The 21,455-nt window shown below is 36.5% G+C and overlaps 1 protein-coding gene across 4 annotated transcripts in view; it reads left to right on the top strand.

Annotated features, from left to right (window-relative positions):
• LRRC40 (leucine rich repeat containing 40) overlaps nt 1-21,455 on the top strand; it is a 50,365-nt gene that overhangs the window by 16,911 nt on the left and 11,999 nt on the right. For all 4 annotated transcript variants that reach the window (XM_084871863.1, XM_084871864.1, XM_084871865.1 and 1 more), the window contains 4 exons: nt 79-124; nt 11,073-11,181; nt 13,327-13,434; nt 19,394-19,504. In XM_084871863.1, coding sequence (XP_084727989.1) covers nt 79-124; nt 11,073-11,181; nt 13,327-13,434; nt 19,394-19,504 — 374 coding nt within the window. The remainder of the gene's footprint in view (nt 1-78; nt 125-11,072; nt 11,182-13,326; nt 13,435-19,393; nt 19,505-21,455) is intronic.

Consider the following 21,455-nt stretch of genomic DNA (forward strand, 5'->3'; position numbering starts at 1 on the left):
TTGAAATTTATACATATGTGTTGATGTATAAAACTTTTAAGATGTCTTAGTGAATATGTGCCTTTCCTACCTTTTCAGAAAGGAACCCAAGAAGTCTTAAAATATCTACGAAGCAAGATTAAAGGTACTTATCAATTTTCTTCTGTGTTAGAAGGATATATGAAAGGTAGTCAAGTACTAATAGTACATGTATTTGGGGTATAAATAATTAGAGGGAATGGTTCCTGCCAGGTCTGGTTGCAATAATCAATCCATATAGGCCATAAGTATGTTGAAGATATAAAAATATCCTTAAATCCACAATAATAATGTTCTGTCTTTTAATCTGTTGATTTGTGTGTTACAGTATACCAATTAGAAAACAAAGCAAAACTAGACTTCTATGCCAAAACTGGTTTGGCTCAGTGGATAGAGCATCGGCCTGCGGACTAGAGGGTCCCGGGTTCGATTCCGGTTAAGGGCATGTACCTTGGTTGCGGACACATCCCCAGTAGGGAGTGTGCAGGAGGCAGTTGGTCGATATTTCTAGCTCTCTATCCCTTTCCCTTCTTCTCTGTAAAAAATCAATAAAATATATTTAAAAACAAAACAAAAAATTTGACTTCTATAGAATAATATATGGATTTTGTCTATATTTATATACACATATGCATATATATGCTTATTTATGTAGTATAATGTATGGGTTTTATATACATTGTATAATCTGTGACAATATATAAAAGCACAATATGCAAATTGACCAAATGACCGAACTGCAAGATGACCTTCTGGACTACCACACTATGACATACTGGTGCCAGGCCAGTCAAGGCGGGTGCAATGAGATTGATCAGGGATACCCTCCATTGCCTACTATCGCCCTTCAGAGGAAGCCCCAGACTACCCTCTACGGGGTGATTGATGGGGGGGCTCCACAATCACTTGCCCAAAAGAGGGAAGCCCAGGCTACCCAGCTGGCAGCACTACAGGGGAGGGCGGGATCTCCCTGTGTGCGGCGATTGATCGCCCCACAGTGGGAGGCCCAGGCCAGCCAAGTGATTGCACCCCACGCCTACCACCAGCACAGGGAGGTGACCTGTGGCAGGGCGGGGCTGGGCCAGCTGCTGGCAGCCAGAGGAAGGAAAGCTCCAATAGGCCCTTATTACTGGCTAGGCTTAGGGACCCTACCCGAGTGGTCCCAGATTATGAGAAGGTGCAGGCTGGGCTGAGGGACACTTGCCCCCCCTTCCCCCCCCCGCATGCATGAATTTTGTGCACCAGGCCTCTAGTATATAATAATATATATGGATATAAATAATATTGATTAGGAAGTATAATAGCAAGTATTTGAATCTTTTGCCTTAGCTAACTTCTGACAAAAAATAAATACAAAACACATTTTTTCAGGATATGTTCATTTAGTATGAGCAAAGGAGAAAATGATACTATAAATTTAATTCTTAATGCTTCACTAAAATTGTGATATATTCCAAATTTTTATTTAGCATATGTCACTGTGGCATACATGATTAGAGCATTAAGATTTAAACAAAAATGTTAGTTGTATGAGTATATTGCTGCAGATACCACTAAACCACTCCAAAACTTAGTGGCTAACTATAGCAGCTGTTAATTTAGCTCAGAACTGTTGGTTATGCACAACTTAGCCTAGCATGTTAGCCTCTTATAACATGTCTAGTGAGTATCCTATCTAATAAAAGAGTAATATGCAGATTGACCATCACCCCAACACACAAGATGGCTGCTCCCATGTGGTCAAAAATCCTGCCCCTATGTGGACACAAGATGGCCACCACAAGATGGCCAGCAGGGGAGGGCAGTTGAGAGGGACCAGGTCTGCAAGGAAGGGCAGTTGGAGGCGATCAACCCTGTAGGGGAGGGCTTTTAGGAGTGGCCAGGCCAGCAGAGGAGGGAAGTTGGGGACAAACAGGTTGGCAGGGGGGGCAGTTAGACATCAATCAGGCTGGCATGGGAGTGGTTATGGGGTGATCAGGGTGGCAGGAAGAAGCGGTTAGGGGCAAGCAGGAAGGCAGGCAGGTGAGCAGTTGGGATCCAGCAGTCCTGGATTGTGAGAGGGATGTCCGACTGCCCTAAACGGTCAGTTTAACATCCCTCGAGGGGTCCCAGATTGGAGAGGGTGCAGGCTGGGCTGAGGGACACCCTCCACCCTGTGCATGAATTTCGTGCACCAGGCCTCTAGTATGTTATATAAGTAATTGTATACTTCAGTATATTCCATTTTCTAACTTGCCCTTTAAACTAATTATTAAAATCATACTGTAAGACTTACCGTATTTTTCGGACCATAAGACGCACTGGACCATAAGACGCACCAGTTTTTAGAGAAGGGAAATGAAGAAAAAAAGATTCTGAAACAAATAGTGTCCTAAAATATTTTAAGTGCATTAAAACCCAACATCACAGTCATAAACACATGTAATCAACCCTGTAAAATAAACAGCAGCATTTAGAACCATTTTAGAGCCGGGCAAGCACACAGAGACCACACAGAGCCGGGCAAGTAAAAAAACTTTTTTTTTACAGTATATGTGTAGGCTATATTTGGACCATAAGACGCAGGGACTTTTCCCCCCCACTTCTGGGGGGAAAAAAGTGCGTCTTATGGTCTGAAAAATACGGTATTTCCTGCCAAAGAGTTTCCTTTCTTCTCCAGGTATGCTTTCTCTTCCAGAAAAATTTATTTATTCTGATATGAACCAAGTCATTTCAGAATATTCAGAATTTTTTAAGACTTAATTTTTTTAAAATAGTTTTTTAAATTGATATCAGAGAAGAAGGGAGAGGGAGAGAGAGAGAGAAACATTAATGATGAGAGAGAATCATTAGTCGACTGCCTCCTGCATGCCCCCTACTGGGGATTAAGCCCGCAGCCGGGCATGTGCTCTGACCTGGAATCTAATCGTGACCTCCTGGTTCATAGGTCAATGTTTAACCACTGAGACACACCGGCTGGCTTAAGACTTAATTATTTTTAAGAATAGTTTAAGGTTTACAACAAAATTGAGAGAAAGGTATAGAAATATCCCATATATCCTTTGACCCCCATATGATAGTCTTCCCCATTATCAATATCACTTATCTGAATGATACTTTAAAAAAAAAAGCTTTTTTATTTTTATTTTTTATTTTTTAATTGAGGATGAATCTACATTGATACATCATAATCACCCAAGTCCATAGTTATCTTATGGTTCACTCTTGCTGATGTATCGTCATTATAATATCATAAAATATTTTCACTACTGTAAAAATTCTCTATGATCTACCTCTCCATCCCTGGCAACAGTTGATCTTTTTCTTGTTTCCATAGTTTTTCCCTTCCAAAATGTCATATATTGCAATCATACAGTTCGTAATCTTTTAAATTGGCCTCTTTCACTTAGTGTTATGAATTTAAGTGTTCTCTATATATGTTTTATACCTTGATAACTCATTTCTTCTTAATGCTGAATAATATTTCATTGTCTGGATATCCTCAGTTTATTAATTCACTAAAGGATATCTTGTTTGATTTCATGTTTTGGCAGTTACGAATAAAGCAGTATTTTTTTTGCTGGTAGATGCCTTGTTGATTTGGTACTATATGAGGAAAACATGACCTTTGCTATTTTATATGGCCTTTGCTGATTTGTCAAACATCAGTTGACTATATTAAAAGGGTTCTAATTATGGCTTTCTCTTCTGTACTTTTGTCTCTATTACTGTAGCTTTATAATAAGTCTCAAAGTTGGATAGTGTCAGTCCTTCAACTTTTTCTTCTCCTTTAATAATAGATTGTTGGCTATTCTGGTCTTTTGCCTTTCCATATAAACTTTAGGATCAGTTTGCCAGTATTGGCAAAATAACTTGCTAAGATTTTTATTGTGATTGTGTGAATCTATAGATCAAGTAGGGAATAATTGATCTTGACAATATTTGGTCTTCAATCTATGAACAATGGGGTATTTCTTATTCTTCTTTGATTTCATTTATCAGCGTTTTGTAGTTTTCCTCAGTTTGTTCTTTTACATATTTTGTTAGATTTATACAAATTATTTTATTTTGACAGAAGCTAATGTAAATCGCATTGTGTTTTTAATTTCAAATTTTACTTGTTCATTGTTAATATAGATATAGAGAAAAGCAATTTACTTTTCCATATTAACCACGTATCCTTAACCTTCTGTCATCACTTACTTAGTTCAGGAAGGTTTTTCCCCGATTCTTTCTTGTCTTCTATTTGGATGATTGTGTCATCTGTGGACAAAAATAGTTTTATGCCTTCCTTCCCAATCGCTTTAGCAGAGACAGTACAGTGTTGAAAAGGAGTGGTGAGAGGGGATATCCATGCTTTGTACCTGATTGTAAGGGGATAGCTTTGAGATTTTCACCATTAAGTTTGATGTTACCCTGTAGGGTTTTTGTACATAGTTTTTATCAAGTTGAGAAAGTTCCTCTTGTGGAAACTAAAATAGTAATACCTTTTCCTCCTTCTAACTTTTTCTAGCTGGGCTAATAAATTTAGAGACAAGTTTAACAGGAGAAAATAAAATTTTGGTATATGTGTATGGGGAATTCACATAAGTATGAAAATTCCATAAACAGTGATATAATATTGGGTACATATGACATTTTAGACAAAGGAGAAAAGGGAAGGAAAAAGATATTAGATTTCAGAAATGACTGCATGATTTATAGGTAGTTGAGGAAGAGTAGAACACATGGTAGGCAAATCCTTGCTATGCAACTTAGAAGCAGTGTGACTCGGGTATCTAGTTTACAGACCCCTACCTGAAGCCTTTCTATTTACCATACTTATTTCAAATTGGGCTAAGGCAAACATTGTAAGATTTCCTTCCTGAAGTAGGTTTTGTTTTTGTTTTTTTTTTAATTTTTCTTTTTTAATCTGAATATCTTGGGTAAGAAAGGGGTCAAAGGTTTTTCCCCCCTGAGTCTTTTGTTTCTTTTTTAATGATAGAAAGCTTTAGTTTCATGGAATCAACCCTGGATTTGTCACATCCCATTTCCCTTAGTCCAGTCATAGAAGAATATAGCTGGAGTTTTAGTAAAGTTAGAAGCAGAGTCAAAGTCCAGAGTTTCCATTCTGTGTTGCAGCTGACCCCAGTATAACATCAGGCTAGCTATATAGTCCATTAGTCCATTGTGTGTGGCGAATGCAGGAAAGCAGGAGCAAAAGAGCCCCCACAAGCCAGGAGTTAAGTGTAATGCACCAAGAACCTGTTGTTTCTTAATAACAGCTTAAAATCAACATTCTAAAAAGAAGCTTCAAGGTGGCAAGACTTTGGTCCTCTTCATCCTCTTTTCCTAGTTTGCTGAGTGTGTTGTTTTTTAAAAAATCATGAATGAGAGTTGGATTTTGTCAAATGCTTTTTTATGCATCTGTTGCTATTGTTATCGGTGGGGTGCCATCTGTGTCCCCATCTGTTACCAGTGGAAGTGGAGTTCTTGGGATGTCACAAGGAAAGGAATTTCCTGAGACTCACAGGGAAGATGAGTGATCTTTATTTCCATGGAATTAAGCCCTTGGGTTTCCAATGTACTTGCCATGAAAAAAAAGTACAGTCTTGTCTTCAGCAGGGCTAGAATTAAGGCCACTTCTCACAGTCTCTGCTCCATATTAAAGCACAGTCCAGTCCAGCATCTGGCCAGCTTACCTTGTGTTCCCAGCTGTGCTCCATTGTGTGTGGAGTCCACATGCCATGAGTCATGTGGCTTCTCAGGCCACATGGCTATAGAGAGAGAACAGGCAAGCACACAGGACGAGTGCGGGTCATGAAGCAAGAATGTCAGAGTACAAGAGAAGAACAAGAGACTGGGAACTCTTTGAGAATTATATAGTCCAAAATTTTCATGAGCTTGCATTGGGGTCCATGCCCCTAACCAATCCATTTTTTCCCAGGCTGGAATGATAGGCAAGTAGCTTCCCTACGTCACTCTGACTTCTCCCCTTTGTTGGATTTAGATTATCGATTTTGGATCTATATTTTCTAGTATATGCATTCAGTACTATAAATTTACCTCTAACCACTCCTTTCACTTCATCCAACAAATTTTGTCAAGTTGTATTTTTATTTTCAAGTAGTTCAAATATTTAAAAATTTCTCTTTAGATTTTTTCTTTGAGCCATGTGTTATTTAGAAATGTGTTGTTTAATCTCTACATAATTTGGAATTTTCCAGTTGTCTTTCTGCTACAAATTTCTAGTTTAAGATTCTAAAAGCAGATATTGTATGATTTCTATACTTTTAAATTTACATATTTAGAAGTTTTATTGTAAACATAGGTTTTCATTTCTCTTGTGTTTATATCCATTTAGAATGTCAGGGTCATATGGTAACTTTATGTTTAGTCATTTGAAGAACTGCCAAACTATTTTACAAAAAAGTCACACCATTTTTTATTCTCATCAACATTGTATGAGGGTTTTGATTCTTCCACATCTTCACCAACACTTTTTTTTTCTGACTTACAGATTCTAGACATCCTAGTGGGTGTGAAGTATCTCACTGTAGCTTTGATTTGCATTTCCTTGATTACTAATGGTTTGAGTACCTTTTCATGTACATATTGGCCATTATACATTTTTGGAGAAACATCTGTTCAGATCCTTAGCCCAGTTTTTAATTAGATTATTTATCTTTTTATTATTGAATTATATTAGTTTTTTTTAATATAAGATATATATATATATATATATATATATATATATATATCTTATGTTAATATATAAGATATCTATATATAGATAGATAGATAGATAGATATCTTATATATTAAAGCCTAAGTGACAGAATGACCAGTTGACCAGTCTCTATGACGCTCACTGACCACCAGGGGGCAGATGTTCAACCCAAGTGCTGCCCCCTGGTGTTAGTATGCTCTCACAGTGGGAGCGCCACTCAGCTGACCAAGGAGCACCAGACACCAGGCTCATGGCTGGCAAGTGCAAATGTGGCAGCATGAGCCTCTCCCGTCTCCGCGGCAGTGCTACCATTTGGCAGCGGCAGCAAGCACAGCAGGGCCAGGATGAGCGGGAGTGGCTCAGCACCTGGCCAGGGTTAGGGCTCCTCCCCAGCTGTCTGCCACTTCGAGCACTACTATAATACATCCCTCAAGGGGTCCCAGACTGTGAGAGGGCACAGGCCAGACTGGGGGATCCCACCAGTGCACGAACCTGTGCACTGGGCCTCTAGTCTAGTAGTAAGTATTTTGTCAGATATCTGATTTCCAAATATTTTCTAGCTCTGTATGTATTGCCTTTTCATTTTCTTGATGTCCTTTGAAACACAAAAGTCTTAATGAATTTTGATGAAGTTATTTTATCTGTTTTCTCTTTATTTGCTTATGCTTTTGGTTTCATATTTAAAAATCCTTTGCAGAATCTTATTTTATTAAGATTTGCCACTATATTTTCTTCTAAGTTTTGTACTTTTGCTCTTACATTTATGCTTCATTTATCTCTTCTTCTGAAGAATTCTTTTGTTCTTTCATTCGGGGATTTTTCTTTATATCCTTATTTTGGCTGTCTGTTTGAGTTTGTGACTATGTATTAGGTAGATCCTCTATGCATCTCAATCTTTAGTTCAGGAGAGTGTCAAACACTTTATGACTAATTAGATCAGGCAAAAACTCAAAGCTTCCAGAGACTGCCTTTGCCTACAGACTGATAAGATTCTGGTTTGAATGGTCTCAGGCAGTCATACTGAGGTGTGATGAGAGTTTTTGTCAACAGGGTGGGGAAGTTGCTTTTGCCTGGAGGCTAATTATTATATCGAATATCTTTAGTGGCCTCAGGGCAAGGTGTTTTCCAATAGGGTGGGTCAACTGTCTTCCCCCAGGCAAGGCAAATGTCTGTGTGGGAAAGATGCATGAGGGAATGACTCAGCACAGGAATCTGGGGTATCTGCTTTCTGAGCTCTAACCCCCTAGTCCCCACTCCTGGCTTTTTGCTCACACAGCTCCAGTCCATTCTGTCCTTCCTCTACCATAGCACAAAGACATTTATGTCTTTGATCTATATTGAATAATTTTTAAAATATGGTGTGACATATGGGTTCTATTTCTTTTTCTTTTCTTTTTTTTTTGCATGTGGCTATCCAGTTTCCCTGTATCATTTGTTGGAAAGGCTATTATTTTTAATAAGATCTTTCCTTCCTTGTTGAAAATCAGGTGACCATAAATGTAGGGCCTCTCGGTTTTATTCCTTTGATTTCCATGTCTATTCTGTGCCAGGACCACACTGTCTTGATTACCATTGCTTTGTAGTAAGTTTTGTAATCAGGAAATGTAAGCCCTCCTCCTTTATTCTTTTTCTCAGGCTTGCTTTGGCTCTTCTGGGATTCTTTCAATTCCATACGAATTTTATAATCAACTTAATTTCTACAAAGAACACAGCTGGGAGGATTGCATCGAATTTGTAGATCAGTTTTGGAAATATTGCCAAGGCATTGTTAAATGTCTCTAAAGATTAGTGAGAGGGGTGATTTGTGTGTGAATGTGTGACTACAGGTGATTTGTGTGTGAATGTGTGAGGACACAGACATGTTAGGAAATATTTATTGAAAATAGCCCATCTCAGTAGTTGAGCATCAACCTGTGAACCAGAAGGTCATGGTTCAATTCCCAGTCAGGGTACATGCCTAGATTGCAGGCTTGATCCCCAGTGTCGGGTGTGCAGGAGGCAACTGATCAATGATACTTTCTCATCATTGATGTTTCTGTCTCTCTCTCTCCCTCTCCCTCCTTCTCTTAAATCAATTTAAAAAAAGAAGAAGAAAGCAAGAAAATAGTCTTACATTTGCTTAAAAAACAAAAAACAAAAAAACTTAATGTAAGTAATATATTTAAAGCTTCCTGGATTACACAAATTGCCAGATTTTGATAATCAGCTTCATTGTATTCTAAAATGAAAAGATAGGCATATGCCTATTTGGTAGACATTTGTGGGAAATAATTTTTTTAAATATATTTATTCTAATGGATTATATTATTTTGCTTAAGAGGAAGGATTTTTTATTTTATTGATATTTTACAGAGAGGTAGGGAGAGGGATAGAGAGTTGGAAACATTGATGAGAGAGAAACATCGATCAGCTGCCTCCTGCACACCTCTAACTGGGATGTGCCCGAAACCAAGGTACATGCCCTTGACCTGAATCGAACCTGGGACCTTTTAGTCTTCAGGCTGACACTCTATCCACTTAGCCAAACCATTTTAGTTAATCTTTTATATATATGTAGGCCGACGCTCTAACCGCTGAGCCAAACCAGTTTCGGCCATTTTAGTTATTTTTTTTTTTTTTTTTTAAATAAATCTTTATTGTTCATAGTATTACAAATGTTCCTCTTTTTTACCCCCCCTCCATTGCTCCCCTCCACCAGGTTCCCACTCTACCTTCTCCCCTTCCCTCCCTCCCTATTGTCCTTATCCATAGGTGCACAGTTTATGTTCAGTCTCTTCCCACACCCCCCTCTCCCCTTTTCCCCGAGAATCTTTAGTTCACTCCCCTTCCATTCCTCTGATTCTATTATATTCAACAGTTAATATTGTTCATCAGATTTTTTTTTTTAATTTCCTCGGTTTTTAGATTCACTTGTTGATAGTTACGTATTTGTTGTTCATAGTTTTTATCTTTATTTACTTTCTCTTCCGAAATAACCCCCTTCAGCAATTCATATAATTCTGGTTTGGTGATGATGAACTCCTTTAGCTTTTTTTATTAATGAAGCTTTTTATCTGGCCTTCGATTCTGCATGATAGCTTTGCTGGGTAGATTATTTTTGGCTGTAGGTTCTTACTATTCATCACCTTGAATATTTCTTGCCATTTCCATCTGGCCCGCATGGTTTCTGTTGAGAAATCACCTGACAATCATTTAGGTGCTCCTTATAGGTAACTACCTGCTTTGCTCTTGCTGCTTTTAATATTCTCTCTTTGTCTTTTGCTCTTGGAATTTTAATTATGATTTGTTTTGGTGTGGTCCTCTTTGGATTCCTTTTGTTTGGAGTTTTGTGCGCTTCCTGGACTTGTAAGTCTAATTCTTTCACCAGGTGGGGGAAGTTTTCTGTCACTATTTCTTTCAGTATGTTTTCGATATCTTGCTCTCTCTCATCTTCTGGGACCCCCATAATTCTGATGTTGGTTCGCTTGAAGTTGTCCCAGAGGTTTCTTACATTATCTTCAACTTTCTGGGTTCTCTTGCCTTTTTTCTTCTGCGGAGGAGTGTCTTCTGGCTCTTTGTGTTCCAAATCTTTGACTTGATTCTTGCAATCTTCCATTCTGTTTTTAGGACTCTATAATATTTTTTATTTCAGACAATGTTTTCTTTATTTCTTGTTGATCTCTTATTTTTTGTTGATTCCTTATTATTTCTTGTTGATCCCTTATTATTTCTAGTTGATCCCTTTTCATATCCTCATAGGTCTTATCGACCTTTTCTAGGAAATTCTTGAAAAACCTTATAAGTGTGGTTTTGAACTCTATATCCAGTTGCTTTTTGTCCTCCATTTCTTTTGTTTGTGATCTGTTTCCTTGTCTCGGCACTTTCTCAGCTTCCCTGAGTTGGTAGCCTTAAAAGTCTCTGTGTTCTGCTTGGATGGGGCAGAGTTTCAGGATGGAGCCTATAGCCTTGGCTTCCGTCAGCCAAGTCAGCCATGCCCTATGCGGCTCCTGAGTCTCAGTGTTCCTCAGGGTCCTTTGGTACTCGCTGCAAGCACCTATAAGAGTGAGGTGCCCTCAAGTTTCACCTGCTACCAAACAGTCTAGGCTCTCATTTTAGTTATTCTTAAAGGTCCTTTTCTACTTCTGAATTTCCTTAGGTTCGGATTTATTAGACTTTTTGAAGCCATATTGTAGTAATCTTATTTTCTATTATTTAAATATTAAACTCAAACTCAGATTTGAGTTATTGGAGATAAAGCATACAACTAAGACATTCTCACCAATTACATAAATAAATCATATATGTAATTTTATGTATTTTCTAAATTTTTAAAAATGAGTTTATACTATATATATATATTGGTTTCATATAACATTTCCTCCCCCAGATGATGGACCTAGCCAAAATGACTCTGCTATTGAGACTGCCATGACACTACCAAGTGAATCAAGAGTAAATGTGCATGCCATTATCACATTAAAAATATTAGACTATAGGTATGTAATTCATTTTTTTTAAAATGTAACAAAACAGGAAATTTTCAGAAGTAAATTTTTGAAAAATTGCATTAGTATGCTTGACTTAGAATAATAGCAATTCTAAAAGCAGTGATGAGATAGAAGCATATTATAAGTTCAATGATCTTAAATGCCCTTTTTTTAGGTGGCTTGTATGTATTATGCTAGAGATGAATGGTTATTAATAGTAAAATATTTATAATAAAGGACCTTTTGCTATTATGAAAAATAAAAGGGTGACAGTATTAGTTAGTAATAAAATTTTCTGACTCCAACATCTAGAGAGGATTTTTATATTTGGACAGGGTAGGGGAGAAGGGGAGGGAGGTGTGCTTATGTTGGTAAATTAGAAATAAATGTAATTTAGTTAATGAACACCCCAAGTGTGCAAAGCTTGAGAGGTTGTATTGTGTTAATATATCTGAATGAAAGTAAATAATGTCATAGTAGCATTGTGCTCAGGTAGCACATTTCAATCTGAAACAGTTACAGTGTTGGTATGTAAGCTGAGACAAAGCTTAAAAATTTTTGTGTATTATAAAAGTACATTCAATTGGGGAATGAGGATACCTTATGCAAAGTTTGGGAGTGGTTGTCAAATGTTCTATCAGTACTGAAGCAACAATGATAAAAATAACCAATACTATCAAAGTTCTTGTAATGGTTGGCTTGGTAACGTAATGAAAATACAGAATTATACCAATTCATTTACACAGCCAGCTTAAATATCTTGCCTCTTTTCCTCAATGTGTCAGTAGGAACCACCTTCTCAATAGTCAGTATCCTCCAAAAAACATGTATAAAATAATAGTAATACAGTTTTATTTGAGATAATCACTCCTACTTTTTAAAGACACAAATATCACAAAAGCATAATAAATACAACACTTAAGACTACAAATCTTAGATTACCTAGATTCTGAATTTATTGTAATTTGTTTTCCTCAGAGACTTTAATTGGGAAAGAGTATACCATTTAAGATACAAATTCCAAATTTTAAGTTATAAATGCCTTCAACTAAATTTTTAAAAATAGCATGAGTCTTCAAAGTTTGATTACAATAAATCAGTTTCTGATGACTTGAGCATTGCTGATTGAAAAGATAAAAATGCCACCTCTGCCCAGCAGAAAATGGGGCCCTTAGCAGAAAAAGTAGAAGGCATAATACGTATGAAATTTAGGCTGTCTTTTTTCCTATCTGTGTTACAATAACTTTCTTACACAGTTCTCCCATACTGCACACATTATATTGCTTTCTTGTACATGCAGTCATTCAGTGGACATTTTATTGAGGATGCTTTTAAGTGGATGATGTATTAAGCATTAAAAATTGTAAAAGAAGAACATAAAGATAATGGCTAATTATAACATCAACAGATATAGTTTCATTTAAGATTAAACTTACATTTTATTAAAAATGTTACTGAAAAATTTAATTTTATTGAAAAGGAAATTTATATTTACATTTGTAAAAGATCTGGCATAAATAACAATAACTCTTTATATTCTAATTTTAAAGAACTGAGGTTCAGGAAAGGTGAATGATAAAGCTCCTTATTGGTAGAACCAGGAATTGTTTATTCTAAGGCCACTACCCTGTCTACCTTGTCACATGCTAAAGGAGAGAGAAATTGGTTTAGGTTATGAGAACACTAGTTTAGTACAATATTGAGCATTTAAAATGATTCTTATCTTGCAGTTAAATATATACCTAAAGAAAATTGACAGGTAGCCTATATTAAGAGATTTTTAAAAAGGGGCAAAAACAATTTTTTAAATTACAGATTTAGTTCTACTCTGAGGTAGAGGAATCCATTTACTGAATTACTAGCTATTTACTGTATGACTTCTAGACATTAGACTCTGAAGATATATCTCTATTTTATTAACATTGAGTACATATATGAATGCTCAGAAGACACATTGTGTTGTGACACAGTATGTTGTCTGAATTCCTGACAGTTAACATTTTGTGGGTTGGCAGGTTTTTGTGGCATTCTTTATAGAACTAAATTATCAACTACCTTAAAAAATTGTCTTATAAAATCTTCAAAGTTCTGTAAAATTGAAAAGTAATAATCATATTTTTCTGGACTTCTCAAAGTTAAACATTTTTCATTTAGTGATAAACAAACAACCTTGATTCCTGATGAAGTGTTTGATGCAGTAAAAAGCAACATTGTCACTTCTATTAACTTCAGTAAGAATCAGCTATGTGAAATTCCAAAAAGGTAAGAACTGTCCATGATGCCATTTCTATTAAGGTGTTACTCATTCTTTTTTGTTTCATCTTTGTTGAAAAAAAAAAAAAAAAAAAAAAAAAAAAATATATATATATATATATATATATATATATATATATATATATATGTTTTAGTTTTTAAACTTGAAAGTATATATATAAAATTTCTTGCATTAATAATACTTGAGGGATTTAGAAAAATTTATTTAAATATTTCCTGAGATATTTTTACTGTTTGTTATGAGAGGTGTATATATGTAGATTTTTTCCTAAAACTTCGTTTCTTCTTTTATATTTTAAACTTGGAGACTAGATATCAGATTTATTAAAAGTTTTAAATTACTTTTTCCCACATAATGAAAAATATATGAGGAAGTTTTAAGAGACTATCCAAAGCCAGGTTCGTGTAGATTAATAGAAATTTTCATTTGAGGCTTTATGTTAGTGGCTTACCAACCCATTGAATTTTTCCACTGATAGCAAAAATAAAATTGACTGAATCCTGTTAATATTTTTCTCCCAGAAAAGGATACTTTACTTCCAAATATTAGAAGTCTTTCTCATTATAAATTTTTTTAAACATCTTTTTGATGTAAATTATAGCAGAATTTTAGGTTTTGAGAAAAAATTCGTTAAACATTGAACTTTTACAAATGAATGTTCTTTTTTTTTTTTTTTAAATATATATTTTATTGATTTTTTACAGAGGAAGAGAGAAGAATAGAAAGTTAGAAACATTGATAGAGAGACATCGGTTAGCTGCCTCTTGCACATCCCCTATTGGGGATGTGCCCACAACCAAGGTACATGCCCTTGACTGGAATTGAACCCGGGACCTTTCAGTTCGCAGGCTGATGCTCTATCCACTGAGCCAAACCGGTTTCGGCATGAATGTTCTCTTGCAATTAACTATATACCCAGAGAAAGGTAACAGATAACTTTGCAATTAAGACAACAGTATGGAAGGCAGGATTGGGCAATGTTAAAGAATTGGGACAATATAGTTGATTGCTTATATCTATATCCTAGATTCACCAGCAGTGTGGCCTTGGACAGGTTAACTAGCTGCTCTTCCTGGTAGTTTTCTCACCTCTGAAGTAGAGATAATAATTTATTATTACCTACTAGAGTCATGGTGCATGGATTTGTGCACCGGTAGGTCCCTTGGCCTGGCCTGCGTGGTTCGGGCCAAAACTGGCTCTCAGACATGTCCCGAGGATTCCATGATTGCAAGAGGGCTCAGGCCAGGCTGAGGAACCCCACTGGTGCATGATCGGGGCTGGGGATGGACTACGGAGGGCTCCAGGGCATGTCTGGCCCATCTCACCCAGTCCTGATCAGCCAGACCTCAGCAGCAAGCGAACCTACTGGTCAGAGCGTTTGCCCCTTGGTGGTCATGCATAGCATAGCAACTGGTTGAACAGACACTTAGCATATTAGGCTTTTTAAAAATATATATATGTTATTGATTTTTTTTTTTTTTTTTTTTTTTTTTTTTACAGAGAGGAAGGGAGAGGGATAGAGAGTTAGAAACATTGATGAGAGAGAAACATTGATTAGCTGCCTCCTGCACACACTCTACTGGGGATGTGCCCCCAACCAAGGTACTTGCCCTTGACCAGAATTGAACCTGGGACCCTTGAGTCCACAGGCCGACACTCTATCCACTGAGCCAAACCGGTTAGGGCATATATTAGGCTTTTTTATATATATATATATATATATATATATATATATATATATATATATATATATATATACATACATACATATACACACACACGCACACACACACACACACACACACACACACACACATATATATAGCTATTTAAAAGAATCAAATGGCATAATCCACATAAAGCATTTAACTAGTGCCTAGCATGTAGTAAGTACTTAAGTACTTTTTAAAAAAGAAGAAAAAGTGATGTATTTGGAAAATAGAATGATTTTTATCTGACTGCAAAAAATTTTTATTTTGATCTTTAAAATTTTTATTTTTATTTTTTTAAAATATATTTTATTGATTTTTTACAGAGTGGAAGGGAGAGAGATAGAGAACTAGAAACGTCGATGAGAGAGAAACATCGACCAGCTGCCTCTTGGGGTGTGCCCCAACCTATGTACATGCCCTTGACCGGAATCGAACCTGGGACCTTTCAGTCCGCAGACCGACGCTCTACCACTGAGCCAAACCGGTTTCAGCTGATCTTTAAAATTTTTAAAGTCCAACAAACTACAACTTACTTTACAGAGCATAGTTTGGAATTATAGATCTTGAAAGATGATAACTAAGAGTTTCCACTGCAAAGGGAGATTTAGTTCATTTCCTCATTCTTTCTTACTTTAAGGGCTCAGAAGATATTTGATAGAATAGTTAAGCATTGATATTCACTGTCAGATAGGATAGGATTGTCTTGGAGATTCAAACAAGCTAATTGGGGAAAAAAGATGAAAGGAGTTAAAAGACTTTATTTTACCTTATTGCTTACTTCCTTATTTTATCTCACAGTCTGGTTGTGCAAAACAGTGTTATTCTGTTACCACAATTATTTTATCATAAATTTCACTGTTTACAAGACCAAAGAAGAAATACAGTGAAGATATACCTTACTGGAGAGAGTTTCTGAACCACTTTCTCTCTTATCTGATTGTAAAAATAATATTTATTAATAAAATTTTATATTAAATGAAGGGAGAGATTGCTAATAGTTCCATCACTGATTTATTAACCAATGGCATATTTTATTTCAAGCTATTCCTATTTATAATTATACTGGAGGCCCAATGCATAAAATTCGTGCGAGTGGCTTGGCCCCCACTTTCACAGTGGCAGCCTCACCCCCTTAACTCCCTCCACCCCCCCACCCCTGCCACAGCGGCCAAGGGCCTCTGCCTCGGCCCATGCCTGCTGTGGCAGTTGCCTCTGCTTTAGCCCCCACCACTGTGGCTTCTTCTGGAAGGTTGTCCGGAAAGACTTCCAGAAGGATGTCTGGTCTAATTAGCATATTATGCTTTTATCATTATAGATTATGATTTGTATCTTGACTGATTTATTTTTTCTAAATAATTCAGCATGTTGTAAATAGTACTTTAAAAATAAATCCAGCCCTAGCCGATTTGGTTCAGTGGATAGAGTATTGACCAGTGACTGAAAGGTCTCAGGTTCGATTCTGGTCCATGGCACATGCCTTTGTTGTGGGTTTTATTCCCAGTAGGGGTTGTATAGGAAGCAGCCAGTCAATAATTCTCTCTCATCATTGATGTTTCTATCTCTCCCTTGCTCTCGGAAATCAATAAAAACACATTAAAAAATAAAATAAAAATAGATGCAGAGTCTTAGCCATTTTGGCTCAGTGGATAGAACCTCACTCAGCCGGAGGAGTGAAAGTGCAGGTTCAATTTCATTCAAGGGCATGTACCTGGGTTTCAGTCTCTATTCCAACCTGGGTTGGGGCACATGCAGGAGGCAGCCAATCTATCAGTGTTTCTCTCTGTCTCCCTCCCTTCTACTTTTTTAAAAAGTCAATGGAAAAATACCTTTGGTTGAGGATTAACAAAAACAACAACATAGATCCTTAGACATGGAAGCATGGAATGAACTGACAAATATCAGAGGGAAAGTGGGGAGTGGAAGGGGTGGCATGAGGATATTAACCAAAGAATTTATATGCACACTAGAGGCCTGGTTCATGAAATTCGTGCATAGGGTGTGAGGTGTGTGCCCCTCAGTCCAGCCTGCATCCTCTCCAATCTGGGAATCCAATCCAGGACTGCTGGCTCCCAACCACTCGCCTGCCTGCCTGCCTGATTACCCCTAATTACTCCCCTGCCAGTCTGATAGATGCCTAACTGCTCCCCTGCTGGCTTGATTGCCCCTAACTGCCCCCCCGCCCCCCCGCCAGCCTTGTCACCCCTAACTGTCCTTCCCTGCAAGCCCTCCCCTGCTGGCCCAGTTGCTCTCAGCTGCCCTTTCCTGAAGGCCTGGTCACCCCTAACTGCCCTCCTCTCCTGGCCTGATCGCCCACAACTGCCCTCCCATGCAGGCCATCTTTGGCAGCCATCTTGTGTGTTGGAGTGATGGTCAATTTGCATATTATTATTTTTTATTTTTTAAAATTGGTGATATAGAACCACCACATTTTAAAAATATTTTTTTAAAAATATATTTTATTGATTTTTTTACAGAGAGGAAGGGAGAGAAATAGAGAGCTAGAAACATCGATGAGAGAGAAACACGGACCAGCTGCCTCTTGCACACCCCCTACCGGGGATGTGCCCGCAACCAAGGTACATGCCCTTGACCGGAATTGAACCCGGGACCTTTCAGTCTGCAGACTGATGCTCTGTCCACTGAGCCAAACCGGTTTCGGCTAAAATATGTTTTATTGATATTTTTACAGAGAGATAAGGAGAGGGATAGAGAGCTAGAAACATCGATCAGCCGCCTCTTGCACACTTCCCACCGGGAATGTGCCCACAACCAAGGTACATGCCTTTAACCGGAGTCGAACCTGGGACCTTTCAGTCTGCAGGCTGATGCTCCATCCACTGAGCTAAACCAGTTAGGGCTTGCATATTACTCTTTTATTAGATAGGATATGCATAACCCATGGACACAGAATATAGTGCATTAGTCCTCGTGGGGGCGGTTAGGTGCAGGGTTGAGGGGGTCATTGGGAGGGAAAAGTATAACATATGTTATACTGTCAACAATAAAGATTAAATATAGAAAAATTTATATGTTATAAAGTTGATTATGGCAATAAATAAAACATTTCTTTAGGCCAGATTTCTAGATGACTTACTAAATCAAAGAATATGGCTATCTATAAATATCCAAACTCATTGTATCTTTCATTGTATCTTCTCTAACACTGTTTGGTATTCTTTTTTTCTTGCTCATATAGACAAAAGCGATTTATAGTCAATAGTTTAATTCATTTCTTGGCTAACCATGTATAGCATTTCATGTTTTTATAGTTAAACTAAAGGCCCGGTGCACGGATTCATGCACCAGTGGGGTCCCTTGGCCTGGCCTGTGCCCTCTCGCAATCCCGGACCCTTGGGGGATGTCAGAGCTAGTTTCAGCCCAACCCCCACAGGCCAGGTTGAGGGACCCCACCCATGCACCAATCTGTGCACTAGGCCTCGAGTATGTATATAAAAATCTTTGGTTAATCTCTTCCCCTCTTCCCCCACTCCCCGCTTCCCTCTGAGATTCATCAGTCTGTTCCATGTTTCTATGCCTGTGGTTTCTGCTCTGCATTGAGCATCTGCTCCCGGTAGTCAGTGTGCATCATAGCTACTGGTTGGTCCGACCAGTATATATATCATAGTATATATATAGTATACTTTTAAACTATTTAACTTGATTAGGCTTACTTAGAAATGTTCAGTTCTTCCTTTTTAAATCTTTGACTTAAGTTGCTTAGTAGTGACGCTTATCACACCTTGGAATTAACATAATTTTTCTTGCAGTCATGATTAAATGTAATGATGGGGTAACAAATACTATACTATACTTTTAAAATGTGGGCATATAAAACTTTGAAATACCCAGATGGTGTTATATAATATACTCTAAAAAGAAAACTACTGTGTTATATTGTAGAATATATGCCTGACCATTTATTTTATGGATTCAAATCATTACAAAATTGCCTAGATTTGACTTTTCTTCTTTGTCCATAATTGGTTTAAATATAAAATAAAGTGTCTGTTAAACTTCATCATACATTTAAGGATAACTAGAAATTCCAGGACAGATAATATTAAAGCTATTCTTTAAAACTATTTTTATCAGTTACACATCCAAGCTGATTAAAATTTTTATGAGGAAAGTAAAATTTACAGAAGATCTTAATTAGCAGAAATAGTACAGGATTCCCCCCCCCCCCCCCCCCATGGTTTGAGTGCTAACATTTAAAAATTTTTTTTTTTTTCAGGATTATAGAACTGAAAGAAATGGTTTCTGATGTTAATCTTGGTTTTAATAAGCTTTCCTTTATCTCTTTGGAATTATGTATGCTTCAGAAGTTGAGTTTTTTAGATCTCAGGTATGTATTGATACTGTTCTTTACTTTTTCCATTATAATTGTCTTTGAGTTTTGCCTAACTTTTGCCCTGTCCCTCATATTTTCCTAAGTAAGTCTGGAAATTGGTCTTTAGCTTATTAATAATATTTTAGGGTAATTCTAAAATATAGCATTTAGGAAATGTTTTAATCAGATATCTATCATTGGTAGGCAATTTATAAGTTAGGTTACATGGCAAAATTATATTAGATATTGGAAAATATTAACACATTTTTTAGATTTTTGCTTATGCAAAATAACAAATAACATGTAAGTATTTGCTTCATATGGTTTCTTTTCTGGAAATAAATAACATTAAACTGTCCTGTACTGGCATTCCAACTAGCTGGCATGACCTCTCTCTTTAAAAAAAAAAATGTTTTTATTAATTTCACAGAGTAAGAGAAAAGGAGAGATAGAAACATCAGTAATAAGAGAGAATCATTGATCAACTGCTTCCTGCATGTCCCCTACTAGGGATCAACCCACAACCTGGGCATGTGCCCTTGACTGGAATCAAACTGGGGTCCCTTCAGTCCGCAGACTGACACTGTATCCACTGAACCAAACCAGCTAGGGTTAGCATGGCTTCTCTTAAAAACAAAATTATTTGGTTACAAAATATTATATTACACATACATGCCAGAAATAATGAAAAGGAACACTATGAGTATCAACAAAAAGAAAATAAGGTTCTGCAGATGTAGTAGGAAGTTTAATTTAATTATGCTCAAAGTTGACATGACAGGATCAGAATTATCACAATTCTCTGAAGGTAATAATATATGTGTTTGGGTTATCTAATTTATTTGCATGGGCTTTAAAACTGTATGTCTACTACCAAGGCTTCATACTGTTCATATATTGTTTAGGAGTGTTTTTTAGTTCAAGTATAGCTCTTGTTTTGCTCAAACAGTAGTCAAATAATAATAAATTAAATTATATCTGTTTTTTACTTATGGAATGAAAGCAAATCTACTCTGCTCCTACTAAATGTAATTAGTTTCTATTTTCAGGTGGCAGCATTTGCAAAACAGTGTAAACTGTATTTTAGTTCAGTATTAACAGAGTAAAAAGGGTGAATTCATGTCCACATTGCTGTTGTATTTTTATTTTTTTTTTTACTATTCTTCAGTGGTGTGTGTATGTATGAATGCCTTTTTCTGTAACCATATCTGGAGGTTTCTAATTAAGTGACTAAAATATGCTTTTATGTCTAATATCAGTAGGTGTAAGACTTTCTAGGAAAAGGATAGAAATGAGCAGTAGGTTATTCAGTACAACTTAATGAAAATAACTGGAGAAAAGTACAGAGAAAAGAAAAAAACATAGATTGAAATTTAACTATTACACTTGACTTCTGAATGTAAAGAAATAATTTAGAGAAAATTATTCAATTGTAATATATAGCAATCAGGTTGAATATAATTTTTTCACAGATATTTTTTATTTTAGGGATATAGCCTCTATAATTCTACCTTTTTGTTAACCTTTCTTAACATTATTTCCAGATCCTTCTCATGTAAATGAGATTCTGGTTTTTTTTCATGGTTCACCATAAGATCTAAAAAAAAATTTTTTTTAATTCACTGTGCATATTTAAATTCTAAACTTAGAGTAGAAATGGACTTGCATAATACTTATGTTTAGAAAGTTCCACATTTCTAAATATGTAGAATCTTTCTACTTTCCTGTATCAATTGTTTTATATAATATTTTAAAATTTTTTCAGTAGCATTTCATGTCTGTATGCAAGATATCTCTGTATTAACACCAATCAAATATCTGTAGTATCAAAGAATGTGGTTTTTATAGACATGATCTAAAGGGCCTGATCCGGAGAAATATTGCTGAACTAGTTTGAAGGAGATAAGGGGTTAGTTAACACTGTTTGTCCTGTTAAATCAATTTTCAAAGAATTGACTATATTATT

Source organism: Pipistrellus hanaki, assembly GCF_964339955.1.
Source record: "Pipistrellus hanaki genome assembly, chromosome: 2".
Taxonomy (NCBI): Eukaryota; Metazoa; Chordata; class Mammalia; order Chiroptera; family Vespertilionidae; genus Pipistrellus; species Pipistrellus hanaki.